Source organism: Gigantopelta aegis, chromosome 14 (genome assembly GCF_016097555.1).
Source record: "Gigantopelta aegis isolate Gae_Host chromosome 14, Gae_host_genome, whole genome shotgun sequence".
Classification (NCBI taxonomy): Eukaryota; Metazoa; Mollusca; class Gastropoda; order Neomphalida; family Peltospiridae; genus Gigantopelta; species Gigantopelta aegis.
The window spans coordinates 13445288-13471572 of NC_054712.1; the positions used below are offsets into that span (position 1 = coordinate 13445288).

General features: G+C 34.6%; 2 protein-coding genes across 4 annotated transcripts in view; one reads left to right on the forward strand and one right to left on the reverse strand.

Annotated features, from left to right (window-relative positions):
• LOC121388697 (integumentary mucin A.1-like) overlaps positions 1 to 26285 on the forward strand; it is a 65269-nt gene that overhangs the window by 13678 nt on the left and 25306 nt on the right. For 2 of the 3 annotated variants that reach the window (XM_041520157.1, XM_041520159.1), the window contains exons 1-5: positions 6743 to 6876; positions 18302 to 18525; positions 21884 to 21970; positions 24022 to 24160; positions 24838 to 24949. In XM_041520157.1, the coding sequence (XP_041376091.1) occupies positions 18511 to 18525; positions 21884 to 21970; positions 24022 to 24160; positions 24838 to 24949 (353 nt within the window). In that variant the 5' untranslated portion in view covers positions 6743 to 6876; positions 18302 to 18510. Of the gene's footprint in view, positions 1 to 6742; positions 6877 to 18301; positions 18526 to 21883; positions 21971 to 24021; positions 24161 to 24837; positions 24950 to 26285 lie in introns of those variants that run through there. The other variant, XM_041520158.1, reaches the window with a different exon arrangement.
• Positions 3530 to 5611, reverse strand: LOC121388699 (the record flags this gene model as incomplete). Its single annotated transcript, XM_041520162.1, has 1 exon — positions 3530 to 5611. A coding segment is annotated over one exon (1470 nt), but the record flags the coding sequence as incomplete, so codon positions are not given.

The window sequence follows — 26285 nt, forward strand, 5'->3', positions numbered from 1 at the left end:
GAAAATTATCACTTGGGTATCGTGGGTTGTCGTTTTTGCTCCAACGTAGCATACCAATAGACCTAGTAGTGTACATTTTTCCTTTGGATTATTTATCAGAGAAGAATACTATAACCCCATTTCGTTCCGTTAATGCAACTTGAAATATATTTAGTTAAATAGTTTATTATATTATCACGTCATTTATGTTGTTTTACAAGTCGGGTTGATCAAAGAGAAGCGTCTTGTCATATATTACTGCTTTTGTTTACGCTGTGCATACAGGTGTTGGTCAGGAGCTGACGTCACTTCGCCCCAAGCTAGAGTACGGACACATCGAAAAGAAAAGAAAATGGCTGCCACTAGAGTTACGCGTTTTTCATTTGTTAAAGTGTCAGTATGTGTTGGTAGTCCGGGTAGGCTCATGTTTTAGTTTACTCTCCCTTATAGTGTATTTCTGTAAAACTTTTAAGTAGACATTCCCATCTAAAATCACAGAACTGACGTCACTTCGCCCCAAGCTAGAGTACCGGACACATCGAAAAGAAAATGGCGTTTTTCATTTGTTAAAGTGTCAGTATGTGTTGGTGGTCCGGGTATGCATCTTTCCAACACATAAGGCTCACGTTTTAGTTTACTCTCCCTTTAAGTGTACTGGGACCAGTTTCACAAACCATCGTAAAGCTAGGTTTTAAGGGGTCGGGACGTAGCCCAGTGGTAAAGTGCTCGCCGGATGCGCCGTCGGACTATGATCGATCCCAGTCAGTTGGGCTATTTCTCATTCCAACCAGCACACCACGACTGGACATATCAACGGCCATGATAAGTGCTATCCTGTTTGTGAGATGGCGTATATAAAAGACGCCTTGCTACTAATGGACAAATGTAACGGGTTTCCTCTCTAAGACTATATGTCAAAATTACCAAATGTTTGACATCCAATAGCCGGTGATTAATAAATCAATGTGCTCTAGTGGTGTCGTTAAACAAAGAACAAACTTAATTTAATTTTAACCTAGTTTTGAACGAAAAGGTAAATCTACGACTAAGTCACAATTCGTAATGCTACTAACAGTACAACTAATATAGTGTAAAGTATACATACTTTCTTTTCTTTTATCCATACAATGCTTCATCTTACGTAATGACATAATTAGCTGCGTGAAATAGATGCAAAACACATGTAAACGCACGGCAGTTATAACATGCTAGTCGCAATTGTAAACTTACAGATGTTTTCTGGAAATGTCTTTAGATTTTTAAGGATAATAAATAGAATGTTACATTCGTGTCTTTTATATTGTACTGTCCATCTTACAATTCGTTGTTTGAAAACATATCCAACTCGCTTTTGGGCGTATGGTACGAATGAAAACAACTTGTAAGTTTTTATATGTTTTCATTTTACTGCGGAAATTTCCCCTTAATCAATATATTCAAAGATTGTATTGTATTGTATTGTGTTGCATTGTATTGTATTGTTTTGTATTAAATTGTACTGAATGATGTTTAGCAACATTCGTGTACTATTCTCATGTATATCCTACGAATACCGCGCTATCATTCTGTATTTCTATATAATCGGAAATAAACGTTACGTTCAGAAAATAATCCTGGATCAGCCGTTGTTGACGTCGATGTTCCAGCAGTCGTTGTGGTTGTTTCGGGTGCCGTTGTTTTTATCGTTATTGTCTGTGTCGTAGGGGTCGTTTTTGCACTTACTGCTGTAGTTTTTCTTGTCTTAGAAGTCGTTGTAACTAAAACAATACCACAGCCAATAGTAGAACTTTAAACAGACACAATTATATCTTTCTTCGTACCTCTTTCTTTCGCTCTTTCCCCTCCCCTTCTCCCTTCCCTCTCTTCTCTATCTCTGTCTCTCTGTCTCCCTTTGTTTCTATCCTCCCTCTCTCTCTCTCTCTCTCTCTCTCTCTCTCTCTCTCTCTCTCTCTCTCTCTCTCTCTCTCTCTCTCTCTCTCTCTCTCTCTCTCTCTCTCTCTCTCTCTCTCTCTCTCTCTCCATCAATCGTCCAATCCTATTTCTGTTTTTCCTTTAAGAGCTGCTATGTCTCTGTCTGTCCATATCTCTCTATCTCTCTCTGCAGTGTTGCACACGTCGGTTATTTGAAGAAAAAAAGAACATCTATAAACATATATCATAAACATACCTTGTTTGCCACAGTTGCACTGATCATAAAGACTCTGCAGACGCCTGTAGCCGAGTTTAATGTATCTCAACCAAACTGAACAATAACTCGTAGGATAATGACACTGACCTGAAATACATTAGAAAATATAACAATTGAAACTACCTCTACTTAAACATGTGCATATGTCAGGGGCATGTAGAAAATGTAACCTAATATAACCGTATTGCGCATAAATAATTAAGACATTTCCATGTTATCAACTGATAGTGTCGGACCAATGTAGATTTGACAAGATCTGGACCCGTGCTTAGAAAACTCCTTAGAAAAATTTAGACTCAATCTCTAATGACGTCACACACATACAATTTGTATGACGTTGTATCGGGGATCCTATAATACCCGTCACTGAATAAAACACGAGTATCCAAATATCTCTCCTAACTGTATATCTATTAGAATTCTCTGTATCGGGCAGTCCAATACCCGAGTGGCTCGGCTCTAGGTATATCAGAGATAAGATCTTATATAAATATATATAATATAGCACGTTTAGTGCACTAGAAAACACAACAAAACACAATACACTTTGGAATCTGTATTAACTTTAATGCTGACAAATGTACTTGCCGCAGTAGTTAATTAGCAACAACAATATAATAACAACCCAGATCTAAACACTTAATTAGTTAATCTCTAGGTGTCTAGTTTACACAATATTCTAATCACTTCATCGTGACACAACACCCACACGTTTTATAATTGAGAAACGCTGCCAGGGGAACTTAATTAATAAAGGAATTACAACTCTATTCCTAACTTGTTAATTTTTAATTAACCTTTAACTACTCATTCAGTAACCTTGTAATACAGAATTAATACTGGTACATATCACAATAAAGACAATAACCTACAGTGTACCTAGGTCCTCTAGGATGACCGGCTAGCTTTAATAATTTAGAACAGTGAAGCCTACAATTTACTTCGTCAGATTACCGGAAACACTGTCTAAATAATATTGGTATAATACAGTATTAAAATATTTAAAGTCACATCAATCAAGGTTATACAACAGAGCAGAAAAATATATTTGGAGCCTTCCAATGTTTCTCCTCGATATCTCATGTCATGTCATGTCATAGGGTTTTACGTGCACATTCAGAACAAGCTGTTGTAGCGCACACCTGTCGTGGGCACAGGAGCCGGCCTTGACCGGCTCCTCTGTCCATGACAGGAAAGGTGTGGGGGTTGGGGGTGGGAGAGGAGGGACCGCCTGCACTGACATGTATTACGTAACCAAGCTGCCCACGGCCCTCTAAAACAATTAACATCGCCACAGGCGAAAATATAAGAGCATGTTCCGTCACAGACGTTGTCATGACATTAGTGTCTCAGACTCTAATAGAGTTTCGAGTCTAGACTAAAGGTTTTATAAACACCAGGCCAGATATTACTTATATTTTGTGCCACGAGCTGCTAATAATTTTAAATGAAATATCCTGTTGATTTATTTCCAATGTCTGGACGATGAGTTGAGAGAGGTGATTAATCATCATCGTCTGAAATACATGACTCCTAAGCCAATCGCTGAAGATATACAATTAAAAGTAAAGGGTCATAGGTTACGGATTTGAAAGCTATGAAGAGTACGGAACATGGTCCATAGTGGAGGAGTCTGGAGTCCATAAACAAGAACAAATAATAAGCAAGCAAATAATTTTATGTTGAAGGTATGGTGCTTTCTGAAAGGCGAATTGCGGTTGAGCACATTGCAGAAGCAATAAATGTTTTACCGCTGTTCCAGACAAGAACAACTTTTCTGCGTGATCGGTTCCAGATGTTTTGCATTTACCATAGTTTGACACCCAATAGGCGATGTATTTTGCATGCTGGGGTGTCGTTAAACATCTATTCTATTCTACTGATCGGTTCCAGAAGTTTTGCATTTACCATAGTTTGACACCCAATAGCCGATGTAGTTTTCGTGCTGGGGTGTCGTTAAACATCTATTCTTTTCTACTGATCGGTGATGACGGTAATGATGATGAGGGTGATAACGGTAATGATGATGAGGGTGATAACGGTAATGAGGGTGATAACGGTAATGATGGTGATGACGGTAATGATGATGAGGGTGATAACGGTAATGGTAGTGAGGGTGATAACGGCAATGAGGGTGATAACGGTAATGATGGTGATGACGGTAATGATGATGAGGGTGATAACGGTAATGGTAGTGAGGGTGATAACGGTAATGATGATGAGGGTGATAACGGTAATGAGGGTGATAACGACAATGATGGTGATAACGGTAATGATGATGATGATAACGGTAATGATGGTGATAACGGTAATGATTGTGATAACGGCAATGATGATGATAACGGTAATGAGGGTGATAACTGTAATGATGATGATAACGGTAATGATGGTGATAACGGTAATGATTGTGGTAATGATTGTGATAACGGTAATGATTGTGATAACGGCAATGATGATGATAGCGGTAATGAGGGTGATAACTGTAATGATGATGATGATAACGGTAATGATGGTGATAACGGCAATGATGATGATAACGGTAATGATGGTGATAACTGTAATGATGAGATGATAACTGTAATGATGGTGATAACGGTAATGATGATGATAACGGTAATGATTGTGATAACGGTAATGATGGTGAGGTTGATAACGGTAATGATGATGAGGGTGATAACGGTAATGATGATGAGGGTGATAACGGTAATGAGGGTGATAACGGCAATGATGATGATAGCGGTAATGAGGGTGATAACTGTAATGATGATGATGATAACGGTAATGATGGTGATAACGGTAATGATTGTGATAACGGCAATGATGATGATAACGGTAATGATGGTGATAACTGTAATGATGAGATGATAACGGTAATGATGGTGATAACGGTAATGATGATGATAACGGTAATGATTGTGATAACGGTAATGATGGTGAGGTTGATAACGGTAATGATGATGAGGGTGATAACGGTAATGATGATGAGGGTGATAACGGTAATGATGATGAGGGTGATAACGGTAATGAGGGTGATAACGGCAATGATGGTGATGACGGTAATGATGATGAGGGTGATAACGGTAGTGGTGGTGAGGGTGATAACGGTAATGATGGTGAGGGTGATAACGGTAGTGGTGGTGAGGGTGATAACGGTAATGATGATGAAAGTGATAACGATAACGGTAATGATGATGAGGGTGATAACGGTAATAATGATGAAGGTGATAACGATAACGGTAATGATGGTGAGGGTGATAACGGTAATGATGATGAAGGTGATAACGGTAATGATGATGAGGGTGATAACGGTAATGATGATGAGGTTGATAACGGTAATGATGGTGATGACGGTAATGATGATGAGGGTGATAACGGTAATGATGGTGAGGATGATAACGGTAATGATGATGAGGGTGATAACGGTAATAATGGTGAGGATGATAACGGTAATGATGATGAAGGTGATAACGGTAATGATGATGAGGGTGATAACGGTAATGATGATGAGGATCATAACGAAGATGAAAGAACAATTGAATGAGGAAAAACTGGAACTGGTAGTGTAGCTGTTAAGCCATTGGCTTTAAAAATTCATTAGTTCTGCCACTGCTGGCTTACTAGCCACTAACTATGATGACCACAGGGAATGTGATCTGTGCAATTAAAACATATATATAAAATAGATAATAAAATACCTGTCCCACAATTGCACTGATCATAAAGAGGTTGCAGCTGTTTGTAGCCTAATTTGATGTACCTCGCCCAAACAGAACAAAGACTTGTAGAATATGGACATTGCCCTGAAATTAAAACAACAGTGCACTATAAACTACTTCATCACAAAAGTCCTTCTTCTTCTTTTTTTTTTTTTTTTTTTTTTTGGATAATCGTGTTTTATTCAGTTACGGGTATTATAGGATCCCCGTGACAACATTACATATAATATATATTTTTATAATTTGGTATGTCATAATATTTGTATATAACTTTTATGTGATACTGTAAGACAGTGATTCAAGGCTCCCCAACCTTGACATTGCCTATGATCTGGGGGTAATAATAAAAAAAAAAAAAAAAAAAATATATATATTATATATTATTCATGGACATAATGTATCAACCTTTCTTATAGTTACTTTACAGTGTTTTATCCCCAATAGCACCCAAACTTATTTATTTTTGTATTTTTGTATTTTTTTTTTTTAAATAAATTTTTATTACCTCCAGATGAATTTAACAATGACAAGGGTGGGGCGCCTTGCATCATTTCCTTACAATGAGCTAATATACATAATTATATTATATACACATGGTTACAATAGTACATAATACATACACATATTATACAATCTTAAACTAACATTTACAATAATACACATATACACTAACATTCATGTACATAGAATAGAGGTTTAGCTTTATATATATACATACATACATACATATATATTGTACCAAAAATATTTACTTTTTGTATAGCATAATCTTTCATAAATGTGAGATTTAGGCATAATTTTTTTTAAAACTCAAACATTAAGTTGACACGCCCATACGTTATTTCTAAATTACATTTGGTCTGAGGAATGAGAGACAAAAATAAAAGAAAGTTTGGAAGGAAAGAAGACAGTAGAAAAGAGGTAGAAAAAGGAAAAAGAGAAGAAAGGAAATGAGAAGTAGAAGATAAAGGAACTAGACGAGTGCTTGGACAGGTGTGTAACGCTAGAAATAAACGTTTGGATGGAGTAAAAGACCGATTTTTTTTTAAAGAATATAGTTTGTTAATTGTATACGTCTGTGTCAATATGTATTTTGTTTAAGCTAGAAGATCAAGCCACTTGGACCAGTTGTTATAAAATTTATCATATTCGCAATTTTTAAAATATATATATTTTTCTATTTGAAATCTTTTACGTAGAATAACTTTAATCGCATTGATACATAAATTTCTTTTAAGTATTTTCATGGTATAAATATAGTATTTAGTATTAATTATTAACCAGTTTATATTTTGGGCCATTTTTCCATCAATCATCCCAAAAATCACTAAATGTTTTGTTAGTGAAATGCGAAATCCCGTTTCATGAAATATCCAATTTTCTAAACTTTTCCAAAGCTCTCGTACCTTGTCACAATCGTAAAACAAATGTTGTAAAGTTTCAAGTAGTTTATTGCAGAATGAGCATTTATTTGATTCAGAATAGTTTATCATATATAGAAATGTATTTGTGCAGCAGTCGATATTGAAACCATATTAATGTAGTGTCTTTTAAACATTTAAAAGGTAAACATAATATTTTGTCCATGTAAGATGGTCAAATATTAAACCCTTGCTTGCATACTTTGTTTGTGACTTTGGAGTGGTGATTTTATTATTCAAAATATTGTACATAACCTTACTTGTATTCTTGTTCAACAGAAAAATCAGTTTAAAAGGAAAAATTGGTATTTTAATTTTGCTAAAGTCTGTTACAGTTAAGCTATCTTGTGTTTGTAAAAAGGCTTTTACAGCGTTTGTTAGCGATGCATAATGTAAAAAGTTAGTATTTATGTTATATTTTTTGGTAAAGGATTCAAATGTAAGAAAGTCTCCTTCCTCGTCCAGTATGTCGCTAATAAAAATGACTCCTTTGTTAATATAGTTCTTATACATAAATGGTTTATTATTTAATAATATGTTGGTATTATACCAAATATTCAATCCTTGGATATCTTCAGTGGTTTGTAACTTTTGATATTTTTTAACTAGTGCCCAACTACACAAAACATCTTTCCAAAACATATTTCTTACTCTTTCCTTTTTAATTACAAGAAAGTAATCTCCGTATATAACAAGGTCTTTAGTTCGTAACTTTGTGGTGGACTCAAATAATGTAACCCATTTTGTACTTTGTCGGAAAATTCTTTGTATCCACGTTGCTTTTAAAGATGTAACAAGGTGTACTATATCAGGAATATTTAAACCGCCATATTTATAATCTTGTACTAATACATCTCGCTTGATTTGTTTCTGGTTTATTTTGCCAAATAAATTTAAAAAACATGTTTTTAAGAGCTTGTATCATATGTGTTGGTGGATTTGGCAGTGCTATTAAAAGATGTGTGATTTTTGGTATTATTAAGGTTTTAAGGACTGTAACCCTTCCAAGTACTGACAATTTCCTAATTGACCAAAGTTTCATTACATTCTGCATATCTTTAATTTTCGAATTATAATTACAATCTATAATTTCATCTAAATTAACTGTGAAATTTATACCAAGGAGGTTAAATTTATTTCCACCCCATTCTAGCTTCCACCGTGTATGATGGTATACTTCTTTAGAATATTTTTTGCTGCCTCCAAATGGCTTTAGACTTTGTATAATTTATTTTTAAACCTGAGATATCTGAGTAGTAATCAAGTAAAACCATTGTACTTTCCAGAGACTGGGATGTCCCGTCAAGAATAAAAGTAGTATCATCTGCGTATTGAGTTATTAAATATTCTTCGCCTTCAATAGAAATACCTTTAATGTCATTGTTATTTCTCACAAGAATTGAAAGAATTTCGGCACAAATTAAAAAGATATAAGGTGAGAGTGGATCTCCCTGCCTACATCCTCTTTCGAGTTTAAATGTTTCTGACATATGACCGTTTTGTATTACACTCGACATCGAATTTTTGTACAAAGTTTTTACCCATCTTATAATTGATGAATCAAAGTTAAATATATTTAATGCATTTTCTATAAAGGACCAAGATACTGAATCGAATGCTTTTTCAAAATCTACTAATATTAAAAGACCAGGTATAAAGTGTGTTTCGGTATATTGCATAATGTCATATATTAAACGTATATTTTCTCCGATATATCTTCCCTTAATGAAACCTGTTTGGTCATTATTTATTATTTTATCCAGGACAATTTTAATTCTGTTAGCTATGCAACCAGCAGCTATTTTATATATACAATTTAAAAGAGTTATAGGTCTCCAATTTTTTTAAAACTGCTTTGGCTTATTTGGTTTCGGAATACAAGTGATTATTCCTAATTTTTGGACAGTAGACATTTCGCCTACTTCATAGCTGTAATTTATTGCTTTAACTATAAAATGTCCTAAATCTGCCCAAAAGAATTTGAAAAACTCGACCGTAAAACCATCCGAGCCAGGACTTTTATCGTTTTTCATATTTTTAAGAAAATTGAAAGCTTCAGAGTAACTAATTTTTCCTTCTAATGAATGTGTTTCTTCATCTGTTAATTTTTCAAATGTATAGTCAGATAATTTCTCAAATATATTATTATCAAATTTGTCAAGCGGTGCTGAATAGAGCTTTTGGTAAAAACACTTTGTCTCTGCTAAAATTAGTTTTTGGTCAGTTACTATTGATCCATTATTTAATTCAATTCTTGATATTAATTTGCTATAGTAGTTTCGAGCTTCCATATTACAAAAATATTTTGTTGGTTTTTCACCTTCTTCGATCCATTTTGCCCTTGCTCTTATGTAATGACCCTTCAGCTTTTGTCTCCTTAATTCTATTAATTCCTGTTTTTTTGCAGCTAATAATTCAGCGTTATCGTCGTTTTCAGATTCCTCCAATTCTTTAATTTGTTCACAAAGAATATTTTCCAATTCATTAGTTTTCTTCTTTTTGAATGCCGAATATGATATTGTTTTACCCCTTATTTCCATTAATAATGTTTCCAGAAATAAACTGTCATTTATATCAAACTGTATTTCATCTTTTGGAATTCTGTTTAAGCATTGTGGGTTGTAAATTAATATTGCATATTGTTTTGTTATATTTGTAATCACTTCTTTTTTAATATTTACATAATCTTGGTCAGTTAACAGTGAGTTATTGAATTTCCAAAGACCCCTACCTTTAATGATTTTATTTAATTTCATATCTAGTACTACACTCGAATGGTCTGACCTATAGCTGTTCTCTATTATGACCTTTTCTGTACATGACATTAAATTATTTGATAGAAGAAAGAAATCTAACCTAGCTAATTTTAATGGATTTTTTTTTCTCCATGTGTATCTTTTAAGTGTAGGATATAGTTCTCTGAAAGGGTCTTTTAAGTCAAACGCTTCAATATTTTGCAACAGTATTTCACGAGCCTTAGGGTGGTTAATATGTTGGTAGTTTTTGGTATCCAACTTTTGGTCTAACACTAAATTAAAGTCTCCACATATTAAATACTGTTCATTAGCAAATTCTTCTATACATTCCAATATACTTTCGAAAAAACTAGGCTTATCAGTGTTTGGTCCATATATGTTCAAAAGTGTTATTCTTTCTCCCTCTACAGTAATGTCTAGGAAAATATAATTACCGGAATTATCCGATTTTATTCTATGAAGTTCGTATTGAAAATTATTATTTAGCATGATAGCCACCCCTCTTGCGTTACTAGTGAATGAGTTGAACAAACATTTGTACCCCCATTGCGTTTGTACATATGGTTCTATTTCATGAGTAAAATGTGTATCTTGTAAGCAGTATATATGAAACCGTTTACATTTTAAATAATTCAGAACATCTTTGCGTTTTTCTGGATCTCCCAGTCCCTGACAGTTTAATGTCATTATTTGAAAGCAGGCCATTTTAATTTAATATAAATTGATAGATCAACGTCATCTAGTTTTATTTCTAGAAAGATTATACTTAATGCATTTGATGGTAATATTAGATACATTTTGAGTATATAATCTGAAATATGTTTACTCCATCCAATTACTAAAATCAATGAATTGTGAAGAAGAACAAAAGTAAAGATGAAAAAAGAAACCGTAAGATGTTGGGAGCAGAAAAAAGATAGAAATGTGAAGAACATAAAACATGAAAACATGTAGGTCATGACTTATTTCCCATAACCCAAGTCTATTCAGTTTTATAAAGTGGTATATACTGTGAAGTAAAGAAAAAAAATATTACGATAAAGCACAACTTGTTCTTGAGTTACTAAAAAGTCCTTCTTCTTGACATATTGAAAATAGTATCGGAGATAGTGGGTAACTTATCATTGTTAAAGCTGCAACATCGCCTCTCAGCAAACGCCAAACACAAACACACGTACAGTTTTAATAAACACGCAGACTCGTCATATCAGAGATCCCACGAGCAAAACGAAAAGTAACATTTTGGTGAAATTGAGACGTTTTCGCGATCCTTATCTATTATCTATCGACAGCATAGTTTCATTGATTATTTGTGAAACACGTTAGATCGATTTGGTCAAGTATAATATGGATTAAAAATTTAGGTTTAGTGACACCACCATTTGTCGTGTCGTTACTTGTTGTAGCATCTATGCAGATTCCATATTTTGTAAAGTTATAATAACTTGTGAATTCTTCTTATATAAGAATCGCCGATAAGCAAATGTGAACCAGAAATTTCCCTCTCTTTTTCACTGATAGGTCATGTGGTTAAACAGGTATCTCGACTAAAGTTACCATTCACTCTCATTTCTTTCACAAACATGAAAGCGAAAATGGTGGTTATAATGCTATATAGACATTGGAAATTGATTCTTGAATATACTAAATCCTTTAAAGCAACACACCACCATTCATCGTGTCGTTACTTGCTGTAGCAGCTTAATATAGTCCAGTTTAGGAAATAGTTCCTCATAAACAAAAAAATAAAACAAAAATTCTGATATGCCTTTTTAAATCTTTCTTTGATGATTACACGTAGGTTGACGTCTATAGTATTTAAATAACCCATTGGTTTGAATTTACTTGTTATATGTAGTACTGACATAACAACTGTGCAAGTGGTATAGTGCCACTTTTATAACAACAACACAAGGCGGTGCTCAGGTATGACGGCTGTTAACTGACAAAATTCGTGGTCGTGATTTTTTAAACTGTACTTGTCAGTTGAGAGCACTCCTTAAAATTAGTAGTCACATGAACTTCTCGATAGTGTTGTATTTTTTATACAATATAGTATAACATAGAAATTATGTTGAACTACATGGAATAGTTAATGGTGGTGTGAACACTTAATACACACGATATCGTTTCCCCTTACGTAACTTGGTTTACTATTAATGCAAAACTGAAATTCAATTTAAAAAGTGTTCACACTGTTATAAACAAATACGGCCTACTGTCTTAAACTTTAATGTTCGTGATCATTTGAAGTGTTTGGAATTGTTACACAGGGGCTGGATTTAGCTCAGTCGGTAGAACGCTCGCCTGCATTGCTTGAGTCGTAGGATCGAACAACCTGACGGACCCATTGAGTTTATTCTCGTCCCAGCCAGTACCACGCAACTGACATATTAAAGCCGTAGTATTTACTGCCCGGTCTTACGAAAGTGAAAATAAAATATCCCTTTCTATCAATGGACACATGTAGCGTATTTTCTCTGTAGAAATTCTATAATTACCAAATGTTTGACATCCAATAGCCAATGATTAATAAATCAATATATTCTAGTGGTGTCTTTAAACAATTTGTTTTAAAATATATTTTTTATTTTAAAATATATTTTACTTATTTATTTATTTATTTATTTATTTATTTCCGTAGCAAGAAACGGTACGTTTCATCCAGCAGTGTATGTACAATGTTTCTTAGTGCGCCTTTAACATTTGATGTATTTCGTTACTACGGTTATACTTTTCAAAGCCACTGGCCCCAATGACCATGGACGTTTACAGGTGAGCGATTTTTGCAGCGGTGCGGGCATGCAACACGGAAAGCGGATGCATAAAATATAATAGCTATTATTTATTATTTTCAATTGAAATATATTTTATTGCTTTTTAAAGAACAAATGGATTAGGCACAAGTTACACAACTTACTAGGCCTTCTTCAAAATACATACATATTACGACAGTAATATATTTTTGCAATTTAAATATGAACAGAAATAAATATTATTGAAAAAAAAGAAGAAGAAAGAATAAAGGAAACAGAAAAAAGAGACGAAATAATGTTTTATGTGTTCTATAATTAGACAGCAGGTTTGATACGGGAAAACACAAACAAGGCATCGCAATGATTACATAATGGCTACACAAATAATAATAATAATAGCAATAAAATAATAAATAAATAGTAATAATTTTAAAGATCCATACTTTATTTACTAATTAAGGAAACGTTTTGTTTTATGTATATACATTTTTTTATTTTTTTTTTATTTACTTATTTATTTATTTATTATTATTTTTTTTATTTTTTTTAAATTGATATTATTATTATTATTATTGTTATTATTAATTTGTTTGATGCGTCCATTTTCCGCAAACATTAAAAACAGACCTTATTAAGCAGAGTCGCTTCTGAAGCCAGTTTCACTTTAACGTTGACGACTAGCATTTAAAACTATCGAGTGTTTACCTGTGATTGGCACAGAGCTCGAAACGGCCTGTGGCCCTGTCGCCAAATGTGACCAATGTCCTGTTTGGGCGACAAATATTAAAAAAATAATGGCGTTAGTCGCCCAGATAATATTATCTTCTTTAGGGCTATAACATATGTGCCACTTGTATTCCACATTAAAATCTGGCTCGTGGTTCGCTTACCATAATTCGCCAATATGCATTATTATTTTTTGGGCCACCGCATTTTTTGGCGAGTTTCGAACTCTGGATTGGCTTCGATATTACTCAGAAAATTACATCATGGATTTATCAAGAACCTTTAATACATTGATTAACAAACCAAATTTTAGATAGAAATATCAGAGTGTTTTAATAATACACGTTACATTAATATCCTAATAATCAACAAACTAAGTATAGATATAAATAGTACACCATTAGAATACATTAATTAACAAATTAAGTTTAGATAAAAATATTACATAGCATTGTAGTAGGACCCCGTACCTTTAATATATTAATTGACAAAGTAGGACCTCGTACCTTTAATATATTAATGAACAAGCTAAGTTTAGATAGAAATATCACACAGTATTGTAATAGAACAACGTCCCTTTCATTTATTAATTAACAAAGTTTAGATAGAAACATCACACAGTATTGAAATAGGACACGTGCCTTTAATGCATTAATTAACAATATTAATATATTAACGGTGCATACCCCTGTTACAATATTGTGATATTTTAATCTAAACTTAGTTTATTAATTTTATATATATTAAAGGCATGTGGTCCTATTATAATTGTGTCATATTTCTATCTAAACTTAGTTTGTTAATTAATATATTAAGGGTATGTGTCACTGTTACAATAGTGTGATATTTCTTTCTATTGTTATTCAATATATTAATTTAATTAAAGTTGATTTTTCCAAGTTTAAAGTAGATTTTTCCAAGATTAAACTTGATTTTTCCAAGTTTAAATGTTGGAACATAGAATTATTTTATTGTGTGTAATAACACTAATACGCTTCCATAGATTAACGATGAAAGAAAAGGAAAATATTTCAAACTATATTGTTTGTAGTTTTACGAACTGTGGTTTAGTTACGTTAACCTGCAAATCTAGACTTACGATATTTTGAAAAATTGGTCCCTCTCATCATGGTGTTTATTGTAGCTCAAAATTATTTGTTTATGTAAAACCAAAAACACAGGTGCGTACACCGAAACCTATGGTGGGCAGCTTTAATTATTTATTAATTTCTATGGCAACAGCTTTCTGGTTGGCTCTATGAAGTGGAAAAAGCGCAGCACTTACCTGCCAGGTTCTGGGAAAGTGAGAAACACACCGAAGTTAGCAGTACGCAGATGATTAACGTAACACGCGCCATTCTTAGCTTCCAAGTGCAGATCTTAGCAGAATCGCCAGGAGAATAGAAAATTGGTATTTTATAAGATTCTGTACTTAAACACAAATTACTTAATTAAAGTCTGTATAAGCAGAATGCATTATCATATAAGGGCGTGACTATGTTTATATGGTGTTACCAAATACCATATCTGTTTTATTAATCCACAAACCTAGTTTCAGCCTTTGACAATGGACACTGTTTTATTAATCTATAAACCTGCAACACATAATGTGATAATGTCATAACAGAGAGAAACTAAAGTCTGTGATGTTTAAACAGTGGAATACCATCCAAAAACATAATAAAAATAACTAGAGATTGTCTCGATAACCATTACTTCTCAGACGAACGTGCGTTTTTAGAATTTTGAAAAATGCATTTTGGGGTATTGCAAAAACCTAGATGACCAGAACGACTTCAGGATTTCGAAAATTAATATTCTAAATAATAAAATGTAAGTACTTTTAATTTAAATTAACAAAAGAAAACGGCTTTAATTGTGACAAATACGCCGTAGTGTTTAAAAACTAGGGTCTGTTACTTTAATTGTGCATTTGTGATCACTGAACATTAAATAGACCAATTTTAACATGATTAATTAGAATTTTTTAATATTATCAGCAATGGAAATTGATTTGTATCAGTGTGCCAGGGTTCACATAAGGGGCATACATTGACAATGTATACCTTGTCAGCAAATATCGTCTTATAAACATTATCTTTAAAACCCTCTTGTTTTTACCGAAATTGTTTTTACTGGAAACGATACAAGATAAAATTCCACATATAAATAATACTTTTCTGATGTTTATTTTATTCATTATTTATTCATTCTGAACAGCGAATTTTAGCCTAACGCTTTTAGAATAACATTTATAACAGAAGTTGTGGAATGTTAATAATCTTGACATTATCTATGAATGAAGAAGAAGGAAATGTTTTATCTAACGACGCACTCAACACATTTTATTTACGGTTATATGGCGTCGGAAATACGGTTAAGGACTACACATATGTTGAGGGATGAAACCCGCTGTCGCCACTTCATGGGCTACTCTTTTCGATTAGCAGCCAGGGATCTTTTATATGCACCATTTCACAAACAGGATAGTACATACCACGTACAATGAATTACAAAACATGGCGGCAGTGTTTTTGTCGAATCAAGACTAATTTACCGTATACGTTATAACGAAAACACACGAACCTTTTTTCTTTTCTTTTTTGACTTGAGCACATAGGTATATTAATGATCCACTATTGGATGTCAAACTTTTGGTTACTTTTGCATATAGTCTTAGGAAACCCGCTACATTTTGTTTATTACCAGCAAGGGATCTTTTATATGCACCATCCCCCAAGAATTGATAGCAGATGCCACGGCCTTTGATATACCAGTCGCGGTGAACTGGCGGGACCTAGAAATAGCATCATGGCCCACCGACTGGGATCGACACTAGACCGACCGCGCATCAGGCGAACACTTTACCACTGGTCCCCGTCCCACCCTCCAAAACACACGAAGTAATTCAAATTGTACTTACAAGTGTTTGTATTTTAGTTTAGAAAAAAAAAACATGTAACAAAAAGGCGAGTTTGCAGCTTTAAGCACACCTTTTTAAAACTTAAGTTCCTTGAACTGTACGATGAAAAGGTACGTATACAGTAACAGAGATTTAAAGTACTCAACACTGAAACAGGTAGTCAACACTAACAAACAATGAAAGGGTAGTCAGCAGATTCAAATAATGTATGACACATCTCACGATCCGGACATCTTCCGACAGCTGGCAAAGAAAGGAATGTTTGCTCTCCGATCAGACCTTTATTGATTCAGAGGCTGTTTGACCACCCCCTCATAATTAAGGTGACAGTTCAGACGAGACAAACGAGAACGAAGCCCATTAGGAATGTAGACTCTTTTGTAATAAAACTATTCATTTCTACACAACCAGGATTGCACTTTCAAGTTCAGAATGACTCAGGATTTCGTACGGACATCATTTGTGTGTCTCTTTTCAAAGCACTGTTTGCCGATGTCCCTCGGGTAGGTTAAACAGGTGTGAACAAAATCTGTTGCTTTTTTGTAGAATTGCTTCCTTGTTGCATAACAAAGACGCCCAATATTCAGATATGATTCCGAATCTCGTCCAGACAAAGGATGCATGGATATATTCATTTGAAAACCAATACTTGAAGAACACTTTCAAACAAAAGAAGAGATATTGACGCCACAGTATTTTATAATTGTCCATAAAGAATGTCTGCATGGAATACTCTAAATGGAATGGACGTATTCTTCGGTTTACTTTTACTCTAACAGACCCGTATAAATATGCTAACCATTAAATATGCTGACTATTCGTCTGGCTGATTCGTGATCGTTTGGATGTTGCTCTCTGAAATTACAACATGAAGTGTGTTAATTTGATTTTGTTCGTGTTGGCTAATTTGTTATGCACATCCAACACAACGAATACTCAAGGTAAGTGGGGCAAATAAATACTTTCAAAGATAGTTTTCTATATACAATTTTCACTAAAATCATTAAATACTTAAGATAAAACAAGAGTGATCGACATAGATGAAAAGAACACAATAGATAGACTGTGACAAATTCAACTGTACAGTCACCTCCATACATTAATATTTGGAGAAATATTATCATTTGTTGAAACTTTATCTAAAGGACGAACAGAAAAATTTAAACAATACACGCCGAGGGCAGACAGGGTCGTCTTGTCCTAAAATAAGAACTGGATTTAAAAGAACGTCTAAGACTGTGATACGGCGGGCACAGTGATGTAACACAAACATTTGTTACCTATTATTTTGAACGGTTTTTGCTGTGGGCAAAATGCCCACCTGCGGCAAAGTGAATAATGACATGTTTAAACTAAAAATAGCATTTTCTCCATTAAAGGGAAATTCCTGAGTTTTCTGGATTGTAAGATGTTTACGACTAATACAATATTTCTACGGTTAAACTTACATATTAAATATATTTTCTGGTTTAGAATATCACTGTCTGTATATTCAATGTGTTTCTAGTCGTCTTAATATTTGTAAGAAGCCAAAACTGGATTTTGTCTTCAAATAATTTCGTACGTACGACAAAAAGATATTTTAGGAAATAAAATTAAATTTAACCTAGTACAAATATTAGATAGACCAGAAACACGTTTAATATACAGCCACTAATATTTTATGCAGAAAAATATATTTGATATTTAATTACAATCGTTAAAAAGTATCTGTTAGTCGATAACATCAAATCGATTGCAGCAAACTCAGGAATGTCCCTTTAATGTTCAAGGGACAGCTGCTAGAGACCACCACTAGACACGTACCTATATATAATATTTACCTTTTACTTTCAGCTGACATTGCGTATGTTGAAATCTCAAAAGCGAGTATCGCCGAAAGCAGAGGATGTCATCTACCAAGACGAATTGGCGTCACCGTGCGTCTGAACAACGAAATTCTGACTCTCGATTTGACCCGAAACGATGACGTCGACACAAATGCTCCTCTCTTTCTGTTAAAAGAAGTCGGGCCAGGGAAGAGAAAGGAACTCGTTAGAGAAGATATGGCCGATAACCAGGTTGATTACTTTACTCGTAATTATGTTCATTCAAATGTGTGCGGTTTCTGTCACTCCGTCCTTCTGACTGGAAAACGCGTTTTATGACCACCCTAAAGTGACTGAACTGTGGCGTACTGATAGAACAATTCAAAAATATAAACGTATTTGATTTAACAGGCATTTAGTTTCTCAAAGCTTTATACGTAAACCATATAAATGTTTAAATTGGTGAATTATTATAAATAGTAATCACAAAAAAAGATTAAATCCAAAATCCAAATTAAATGAAATGAAAAAGAAAAGATGAAAAAAAACCATCTTGCAAATTTATAAAATATTTGAGCTTTTGCTTCGAATTTGGGAAAATTATAATTAATACATACAACATACAATATTTTTCCTTTACTTTATAGCGTTTGTCTTTTAAATGCAATTTTACATTCAGGACCCTTTCTCATTGTCCCGAAAATAACTTGATTTTACATTTACACAAGAGTGTATTGTTCAAAACTACCACCTGAAGTACAAAATAGTGACAAAATATAATATACTCAGGATAAAACTATAAAAAAAAACATATCACATTTGCTTTCGCAGGTTTATGTATCAAAATAGAATATTGTAAGGCACAGTAAATTTTCATGAATGAGCACACTACAGAAATCACCATATTTTATAAAGGTAATCATTAATGTATTTTAAACGCTCTTGGCCGCAAACACAATACCAACGACAGAAAACCCCATAAGTCCTCCCCCCACCCCCGACCCCCCCCCAAAAAAAAACACCCCAAAAAACCCCACCAAACCGAAACATTTAGAATCTCATGTTAGTCATTGCTTACTATCCCCAAACCCATTATTAAATTAATATCATTATACACCAAAACATATTTGTTCATGTGCACCACGTATGGTATATCAAAGGTCGTGGTATGTGCTATCCTGTCTGTGATGTTGCATACAAAAGATCCCTTGCTACATTGAGCACATTGATTTATTAATCGTCACTATTGAATGTCAAACATTTCGTAATTTTGACATTTAGTCTTAGAGAGGAAACCCGCTACATTATTTTATTAGTAGAAAGGGATCTTTTATATGCATCATCCCACAGACAGGATAACACATACCACATCATTTGATGTACCAGTCGTGGTGCACTGGATAGAGCGAAACTTAGCTTAACGGGCCCACGGACGGGGACCGATCCCAGACAGACTGCCCTTCAGGCGAGCTTATTTGATTATATAGCTTGTTTCATTGAATGCCATGACAGCGATCTTTCGATGATGATAACTAGTTTAACGTGCCCATATACCACTAGGGTTTCGAACACGCCCATCCCGAGTCCGACCTCCGATAAGATCGGTGGCCTGACTCGGGATGGAGGTGTGTGGTGGGGGGGGGGGGGGGGGGGGGGTGAAAATGGGCAGAATTTTGAAAATAGCAATTAGTAAAAAAGTTAATAGAATAAATAAATAAAAAGAACTCGTTAGAGAAGAGATGGCCGATAACCAGGTTAATTACTTTACTCGTAATTATGTTCATTCAAATGTGTGCGGTTTGTCACTCCGTCCTTCTGACTGGAAAACGCGTTTTATGACCACCATAAAGTGACTGAACTGTGGCGTACTGATAGAACAATGGACAATTAAAAAATGCAAATTTATTTGATTTAAAAGGTATTCAATTTCTCAAAGCTATATACGTAAACCATATAAATGTTTAAATTGGTGAATTATTGTAATTATATAGTAATCACAAAAAAATATTTAATCCAAAATCCAAATTAAATAAAATGAAAGAGAAAAGGACCCTATTTCATCTTTTGCGCTTTCTCATTGTCCCGAAAATAACTTGATTATTTATTTACACAACAGTGTATTTGTTTTCGAAACTGCCATCTGAAATACAAAATAGTGACAAAATATAATATACTCAGGATGAAACTATACTAGGTGTTCTTTTTAAAAGACTTTTCACATTAGCTTTCGCAGGTTTATGTATCAAAATAGAATATATTGTAATGCAGAATAAATGTTAATGAATCAGCACACTACAGAAATCACCATATTTTATAAATGTAATCATTAATGTATTTTAAACGCTCTTAGCCGTAAATACAACAACAACAACAACAACAACAGTAAAACCCACAAATAAACCCCCCCCCCCCCACCAAACCCAAACATTTAGAATGTCATATTAGTCATTGCTCATGTGCACCACGAATGGTACATCAAAGGCCGTGGTATGTGCTATCATGTCTGTGGGATGTTGCATATAAAAGATCCCTTGCTACATTGAGAACATTGATTTATTAATCATCGGCAACTGAATGTCTAAGAGAGGAAACCTGCTACATTATTTTATTACATGTAGTAGAAAGGGATCTTTTATATGCACCATCCTCGGACAGGATAACACATACCACACCATTTGATGTACCAGTCGTGGTGCACTGGATAGAGCGAAAATTAGCTTAACGGGCCCACGGACGGGAATCGATCCCAGACCGACTGCTCTTTAGGTGAGCTTATGTGATTATATAGCTTGTTTCATTGAATGCCACCGGCCTCGGTGGCGTCGTGGTTAGGCCATCGGTCTACAGGCTGGTAGGTACTGGGTTCGGATCCCAGTCGAGGCATGGGATTTTTAATCTAGATACTGACTCCAAACCCTGAGTGAGTGCTCCGCGAGGCTCAATGGGTAGGTGTAAACCACTTGCACCGACCAGTGATCCATAACTGGTTCAACAAAGGCCATGGTTTGTGCTATCCTGGCTGTGGGAAGCGCAAATAAAAGATCCCTTGCTGCCTGTCGTAAAAGAGTAGCCTATGTGGCGACAGCGGGTTTCCTCTTAAAAACAATGTCAGAATGACCATATGTTTGACGTCCAATAGCCGATGATAAGATAAAAAAAATCAATGTGCTCTAGTGGCGTCGTTAAATAAAACAAACTTTACTTTACTTTCATTGAATGCCATGACAGCGATCTTTCGGCCGATATCTTAAGACTGTAACTGGTTATTGGAGTGGGATGTAGCTTAGTCGGTTGAGGTGCTCGCCTGAGGTGCTTGCGTTGCATGATCGAACCACCTCGGTGGATCCTTCAACTGACTGTGTTTTTGTCGTTCCAACCAGTGCACTTCAACTGGTCAAAGACCGTAGTATTGTGGTATCCTGTCTGTGGGAAAATGCATATAAAATATCCCCTGCTACTAATGGAAAAATGTAGTGGGTTTCCTCTCTAAGACTACAGGTCCAAATGACCAAATGTTTGACATCCAATAGCCGATGATTAATAAATCAATGTGCTCTAGTTCTGTCGTTAAACAAAATAAACTTTAACTCTTCGTTTGTTTTCGTTTCAGCGGGCGGCACAGTTTCAAGACGAGTCACGCGGTGCAGCAATGACGATTAATTGCTATGGTGACGAAAACAATTGGCATCTTCAATTGGTAAGTTTCTATTAAGGTTACACACCACCATTAATTACTCCATTAAGTTCAATACAATTTCTATGGCATAATATATTCTGTGAAAACTACAACACTATCGAGAGGGTCGTGTGACTACTAATTTCAGGGAGTGTTCTCATCTGACAAGTACCGTGTAAAACATCAACATAGGTCAACCACGAAAAGTTTCAGTTAACAGCCCACATGCCTGAGCACCGCCTTGTGTTGTTGCTATACCGTTTGCACAGTTGTTATCAGTTAGTACTTCATATAATAAGTAACTTCAATCCAATGGGTTATTTAAATACTACACACGGGCGTAGGAAGGTGGCAAAAAGTGGGGGACCCATCCCCACTTGCCCCCTCGCTTCCTACGCCAGTGGTACAGAGGTCAACCTATATGTAATCATCAAACAAAAATTTCAAAACGCACATCAGAATTTTGTAGTATTTTGTAATTTTTATGAGTAACTATTTCCAAAAATGGATTGGTACAACAAGTAACGGCACGACAAATGGTGATGTACTGCCGTAAAGATGAGGTCAGTCTAGTAAATAAACCGGGTGGCATAAGGGTGTGGTCTCGGAGTGGTCAACTCCCCCCCCCCCCTCCAAACCCCACCCCACCCAGACAATTTCTTTATTTACGTCTCACTTACGTGTCCGTACACCAAAACGAAATAGTTTTTAAATAACAACAATTTATTTCTTATTTTTAAATTAAAACCTGTCCAGAAAACGGTTTTAAAATCAAAATAATCAACTGAAAATAAAATAATAAATAACTCTGAACAATGTAGCATTCCTTTGCTGATCATATCTAGTAAAAGTAGTCCCGTCCCAAAAGCTATACATGTATTTTTGGTCAATGACAGAAAATATAGATATGTATGTAGTCATCATAATATTATCTTGACAATATAATTTATATATAGTGATTGCAGGATAAATTATGTCTATGTCTATACACACGTGTGTGTATATATTTATTTACATGTACACATGTATATATATATATATATATATATATATATATATATATATATATATATATATAGATAGATAGATAGATATGTGTGTGTATGTATGTCTGCGTGTGTGTGTGGGGGGGGGGGGGGGGGGTGTAACTGTTTGTGAATCTCCCAATTTTCGTATCTACCTATTTCTAACATTAATTTAAAGGCGCTGTACCACTATGAAACATTGATAATTTTCGATTTTCACTGGGATGTTTTGGTAAAATTCACCAGTTATTATCAGTTGGATATGAACAGGTTATAAATATATTAACATTTTGTATTTCCCAAGAATTTTACTATTATCAAAACATTTAGTTTTGATTAGCTTGACAGTCTTCGTGTCTCTTGTTTGTTTGAAACATATTTTATTGCATATAATACACCAAAGGATTGTGCACAAGTTATCCAACTTACGAGACCCTCTCCTAATTACAAATAATATTATAACATTATAGGCGACTACTATTACTACAACTATTTGAAACAAAATACATGTAAATAACAGTGCAGTGAAACCGGAAGAAAGACTACAATAAATATTCAGGACAAAGTTAATACACAGAATATCAAGCAAAATAGATTTTTAGTGTGAATAAAGTGCTAAAGAAGAGAAAAACGGGGAAACTAAAATAGTTTATCTTTCTAATCAGACAGCGCGCCTTTGACGTGGGATAGTCGATGAGTTCTGCACATTTTCATATATATTTATCGAGCCATAATTTATTTATCTACACCATATTTTATTTATTGAATGTTTCTGTTTGTTTAATGTATTTTTGAACATAATGAAATATCTGCTTGATTGTGTCGCTTATTCTGTGTCTGTATATACGAGCTATAATAATTGCTACTAAATAAAATGGAAAACGAAAATTCAAGACAATTGACAATTTTGCAATATGCATAGTACCTGGTCTGGTAGGGTGTTTTTTTTTTTTATATAAATATATATATATATATATATATATATATATATATATATATATATATATATATATGTATATATATATACATTTATTTCTTTTGTTGTAGAAAGGGATTCTGTCTCTAAATGGGAAGGATTATACACTGGAACCAAAATCACGTGACCGCAGGGAGACACCACGTGATCAAGAAGAATACATTGCGGAGGAAGAGCCCGTAACACCCGTTGGTGACGATTACGTAGAACGTACGTCATTGTTTAAATGTGTTTTAAATAAAGAATAATTATACCAAAACATCATTAGCTCTTAGCTAAATAACTACTACAGCGTACCATATTCGGTTTTTTGTTCTTTTTTTTTAATCTAACCTTCTGCATTATTCCACTATTCTCATTCATTTCAATTTATTTTCGTGCTTATGACCAATTAGGTTCAAGCACGCTGTCCTAGGCACACACCTCAGCTATCTGGGCTGTCTGTCCGGGAACGTGGGTAAGTTGTTAGTAGTTAGTGAACTGTTCTCAATTAAGATTGGATATATATACGCGACTAGAATGATAATTGAATTTCGTTTAATTTCTTTAAATTTATTCACTTTTAAGTCCCATTAGTTGTTATGTCTTTTAAAATTATCAATATCCTGTGCACATATTAGGCCCATTTTGACAGTCTAGTTACCAAATTAATTTTATCATGAAAAACATATTAAAATGTTCGCGCTTATATATAATTATAACTGCATATTGTTGCTGGAATTGTATTTATTATTAAGAGAGCTTAGCAAATTGGTAAACTTGTGTATACTTGTGTAATTGACCAATCCGTTTTACTAAGTATTATTTTTCAATCGATCAATTACGTAAAGCTTCTGTTAATTTCATTTCTGTTACAATATTAAGTTTATTTGTCTTGTATATTTCAGCTCCTCCTGAAGAATATATTCCACCTCCTTCGAGACCTTTTCTTCAAAGCAGACAGATGCCGGTGTACACCATCGACGTACTGGCAGTTATTGACTACTCAATTTACCAGAGGTAAGTACAGAACAGGTGGTAAGGTAAACAGTATATAGCAGTTTTAATAACATTCACACATTACGAATTGACTTGCTAGCTTTAAAAGTGCAAGAATTGCATAACAGCTTATATAGACGTGCGTGCGGTCCGTATAAAGAAAATAGAAATACACAATTAGTTTCAATGAGGACAGCACATACCACGGCCATTGATATGCCAGTCGTGGTGCACTGGCTGGAACGAGAAATAGCCCAATGGGCCCACCGACGAGGATTGATCTCAAATCAACCGCGCATCAAGCGAACGCTTTACCACTGGGATACGTCCCGTCCCACGAGGAACACACATTTCGTACAACTAGATATATTCATGGTACATCACCATATTTTTAGTTGTTTTTAAAGTCTGTTCCTTCATGCAACGCGACTCTTCTTGTTTGTAACCTCCCTACCGAAACCATGAATTTGACCACTGCTAACCGTGTCACTTCGAGTAGCACAATTACTAGTGGCATATATATATATACTAGTGGCATATATATATATATATATATATATATATATATATGTAAATATATTTTTGATGGATATATATATATATATATATATATATATATATACACTGTACGGTTTTGAAAAACTGGTCTGTAAAACGTCCGGTTTTGATGGAATTCCGGTTAACAGAGGGTCCGGTCTTGAGAGGTTTCACTGTATATATATATATATATATATATATATATATACATACATACATACATACGATTATTTCATTGCGGCTGGACGCCTGCGTTTTTAGACGCATGTATTCGGTCTAGACGCTGTCTGTAGGATGGTGCATATAAACAAATTCCTAGCTACTAATGGAAAAAAAATGTAGCGGGTTTCCTCTCTAAGACTATATGTCAAAGTTACCGACCGGCCTCGGTGGCGTCGTGGTTAGGCCATCGGTCTACAGGCTGGTATGTACTGGGTTCGGATCCCATTCGAGGCATGGGATTTTTTAATCCAGATACCGACTCCAAACCCTGAGTGAGTGCTCCGCAAGGCTCAATGGGTAGGTGTAAACCACTTGCACCGACCAGTGATCCATAACTGGTTCAACAAAGGCCATGGTTTGTGCTATCCTGCCTGTGGGAAGCGCAAATAAAAGATCCCTTGCTGCTAATCGGAAGAGTAGCCCATGTAGTGACGACAGCGGGTTTCCTCTCAAAAATCTGTGTGGTCCTTAACCATATGTCTGACGCCATATAGCCGTAAATAAAATGTGTTGAGTGCGTCGTTAAATAAAACATTTCCTTCAAAGTTACCACATGTTTGATATCCAATAGCCGATGATTAATAAGTCAGTGTGCTCT